Source organism: Physella acuta, unplaced genomic scaffold (genome assembly GCF_028476545.2).
Source record: "Physella acuta isolate Inbredline_101_S28 unplaced genomic scaffold, ASM2847654v3 ptg000642l, whole genome shotgun sequence".
In the NCBI taxonomy this organism is placed as follows: domain Eukaryota; kingdom Metazoa; phylum Mollusca; class Gastropoda; family Physidae; genus Physella; species Physella acuta.
The window spans coordinates 1,220,606-1,224,534 of NW_026732161.1; the positions used below are offsets into that span (position 1 = coordinate 1,220,606).

The 3,929-nt window shown below is 41.0% G+C and overlaps 1 protein-coding gene across 1 annotated transcript; it reads right to left on the reverse strand.

Annotated features, from left to right (window-relative positions):
* Positions 1-1,909: 1,909 nt before the first annotated feature.
* LOC131948409 (von Willebrand factor A domain-containing protein 2-like) lies at positions 1,910-3,929 on the reverse strand. Its single transcript, XM_059310017.1, has 4 exons — positions 3,917-3,929; positions 3,382-3,453; positions 2,639-2,856; positions 1,910-2,066 (listed from the first exon to the last, which is right to left on the reverse strand). The coding sequence occupies exons 1-4, from the start codon at positions 3,927-3,929 to the stop codon at positions 1,977-1,979; spliced, it is 393 nt and encodes a 130-aa protein (XP_059166000.1). The 3' UTR covers positions 1,910-1,976.

Genomic DNA, 3,929 nt, shown 5'->3' on the forward strand with positions numbered 1-3,929 from the left:
CGTCGTGGGATCGTTCGCTTCACTGCGCGCGAGCTACGCGTCGCTGGTTTTTTTTCTAATGGCTCGCAGAAGAGAATTATATATATAGATTATATAGCGGTCTAAAATGCTCAATAAAATGTTTCCATTGATCAATTTAGTAATAATAACAATTGCATATTCTATGGTCATCCAAAAGAAAGCTTCCCTGAAAATTTCAGCGCGCTAGCTAACTGGGAAGTGCCAGAAATTTCGATCGCAAGATTTGATTGGAAAGACAAACAAATAAACAGAGAAAGCAAGTTAAAGAAAACGTGGAAATAAAACTTGTGTAAAACCATCTTAATAACGTGTCTTCTAAATGCATTAAAACCTATAAAAACGATTACTTTTTTCAGCTACATTAACACATTAAAAAAAAACTATCGTGTCCCAAAGATTGTTACAACCACTAATGATTTTAATTTTTACCAGTTTCTTATTTTTAGTGCATTGCAATAGTAGGACTTTTATATCTGTTTTGTTTACCATCATTTAGTCTTTAGTTACGGTAAAGATATGAGCAGTGGCGTAGCTACCGTAAAGCTAGCGTAAGCAAGGTATAGGGGCCCATGGCATTTAGGGCCCCTTTTCGCTCTTAAAAAATTAACACTTTTTACGTTGAAATTTTAATATTTTTTTTTTATATAAATAATTGTTAAAATTAAATAAAAATTCCGTTTCTTTTCTATCGTAGAAATAATTAAAAGTTCCAAAAAAGGCCCCCAGTCCTTTCGTACTTTACAAGTAGTGGGATTCAGTGTGGGGGGGGGGGGGGTAAAATAGGCCCATCCTTAATAACATCACTATATCTTCACGTTAATGACATTTCATTTGTTGATCTAATTAATATTTAATCAATATGGCGCTATTAACACTATACGTTTTTGGTTTTCATCCAATCGCAAAGAAACTTTGAGAAATCGGTGAAAATACGCCAAAGGAAGTGGGTTTTTTTTTTCCAGACATTTTTCCTGAAAGTAACTCTGACTTTTGGGGAGGTTTCTGGCATTACGTTTTTGTTTTATTTCTGAGGGCACCCTCAGCCCTCCCCCCCCCGGCAGTAAGGCGGTGCCGTTTGCCCCCCAGAGTGGCTATCTTTGTCAGACGTGAGTGACCTCTATTGCTGACCTTTGTCAGACGTGAGTGACCTTTATAGCTGACCTTTGTCTGAGTGACCTCTATAGCTGACCTTTGTCAGACGTGAGTGACCTCTATAGCTGATCTTTGTCAGACGTGAGTGACCTCTATAGCTGACCTTTGTCAGACGTGAGTGACCTCTATAGCTGACCTTTGTCAGACGTGAGTGACCTGTATAGCTGACCTTTGTCAGACGTAAGTGACCTCTATAGCTGACCTTTGTGAGACGTGAGTGACCTGTATAGCTGACCTTTGTCAGACGTGAGTGACCTCTATAGCTGACCTTTGTCAGACGTGAGTGACCTCTATAGCTGACCTTTGTCAGACGTGAGTGACCTCTATAGCTGACCTTTGTCAGACGTGAGTGACCTCTATAGCTGACCTTTGTCAGACGTGAGTGACCTCTATAGCTGACCTTTGTCAGACGTATGTGACCTCTATAGCTGACCTTTGTCAGACGTGAGTGACCTCTATAGCTGACCTTTGTCAGACGTGAGTGACCTCTATAGCTGACCTTTGTCAGACGTGAGTGACCTCTATAGCTGACCTTTGTCAGACGTGAGTGACCTCTATAGCTGACCTTTGTCAGACGTGAGTGACCTCTATAGCTGACCTTTGTCAGACGTGAGTGACCTCTATAGCTGACCTTTGTCAGACGTATGTGACCTCTATAGCTGACCTTTGTCAGACGTGAGTGACCTCTATAGCTGACCTTTGTCAGACGTGAGTGACCTCTATAGCTGACCTTTGTCCGGCCTGCTCGAGGAGCCGGCCATGATGACAATGACAAGTCTGGCAGCGTTGTAGCGACCACCGGCCTATAGACCAAACATTTCGCCTTGCTCCACCAGGCTCAGTGCCTCGTCTGTCCTGCTCTCTCGCTCCATATAAGGACTGTTCAGTAGAGCCTACAAAACAGGACGGGCGACACGTGACAGTCAAATAGATTACCAGGGTCAGAAAACTAAGTTACATTATATTATACGAGTCGACCCGCGGCGTATCATACGCCGTTATTTAGTTGTTTTATTTTCTACTTTTCAGTAATTCATAATTTGTGAATTCGACAGTTACAATGCTGCCACTGAAAATGGTTTGCTTTAAAACACTACCCCCCCCCCCTTCCCCGTCTCCTCCCCCCGTGAAAGCAGCCTCACCTTAGTTACCTCCTCTAAGTATAAAATCGTTTCAAACTAAATTATCTGCCCCTAATAGCCGTCACCAAATCCGGCTCCAGGATTGTAAAATGTAAACATCTAGCGTGAACCACAGCTCACTAGACCATGTGAGGTTGGGGGGGGGGTGGTAGCGATAGAGAGGAAGAGAGGGGACTGCAAGTCGCGCTTGCAGCTTGCTTTCTAACGTCTCCCAGTAGAGAATTATATATATATATACATAGCATAAAGTTGCTGCTTATTGCATGATTAGTATTTTATTTATCATCAAACTCTGTCTGTGTTAAAATATAAACGAGACGAACCGACTGAACGTTATCTTTGTCCCTGTGGTCCTTGAGGTCAAACATCTTGCTGGCCACATCACTGAACACCACACCGGCCACAAGGACGTAGTCAGGGCTGATGAGGAAACTGTGGGAGATGTTGGAGGCGAACCACAGCATCTGGGTGAAGTTCTCGCGGCCTTTCACGTGCTCGGAGGATTCGATCAGAAACACGATGTCCACTGCAGCGCTGCAGGCTGTAGAGTGTGGCACATACTGTAAGCTTACACACATGCTGTACACACATCTTATACACACATATTGTTCATATGTTACACGCATTATATTACATAGTGCCAGTGGCGTAGCCAGGATGGTCTCAAGGGGGGGGGTCCAATTTTTAGCCGGGGACAAGCTTTCGATTTGCACCCCCCCTCTCAGACTTTTGATTTGCACCCCCCGTCATACTTTATATATATATATATATATATATATATATATATATATATATACCAAGGGGTCTATGTATGACCCCCCTAACCCCCCCCCTGCCTACGCCACTGCATAGCGCATATATACATGCTGTACACACATGTGTGACGAACACTCTATTACCTTTTTTATATCTACATGCAATACACATGTTATACACAAATATTATATACACATTCTAAAAACATATGAAATACATATGGTATGTACTCTGCAACTGGTGTCATTAAATACGAACACAGTTTCCTATTCTACTACTAGTGTCATTAAATTATCCGAACACAAATTACCTATTCTGCTACTGTTGTCATTAGATGCTGTTTCGTTTTCGAATATTAATGGGTTGTACCTCAGGACTGTGGCTAGGTAAAAAAAAATACAGATATAACTTTACAGGACTTTCTGGTTAGCAAAACATTATTTTTATTTCTTAAATATTCCACTCTACAAAACTTCATCTTATATCACACTACAACACTTTATCTTATATCACTCTTATCACTTTATTTCAAGTTATATCACTCTACAACTCTTCATCAAATATCACACTATTAAAATGTATATATCACGTAACTTCAATCTTTATTCACAGTAAACATTACAATCGTATATTATATTACTACAACTAAACTGCAATAGCTAAACGTTTAATTACCCGCCATGAAACCTATGAAGCACAACTAGTTTCAGTAAACACAGTAAAAATGTAGAGTCTCTTAGTGTAAATTTACATATACAATACAAAACAATACTAGCCGTCCCGGCCGGGGCCTGGCCATAACAAGATCACCATCAGCATGTGCAAAAATGTTATCATCTTCTTACTTTCACTTGCCAT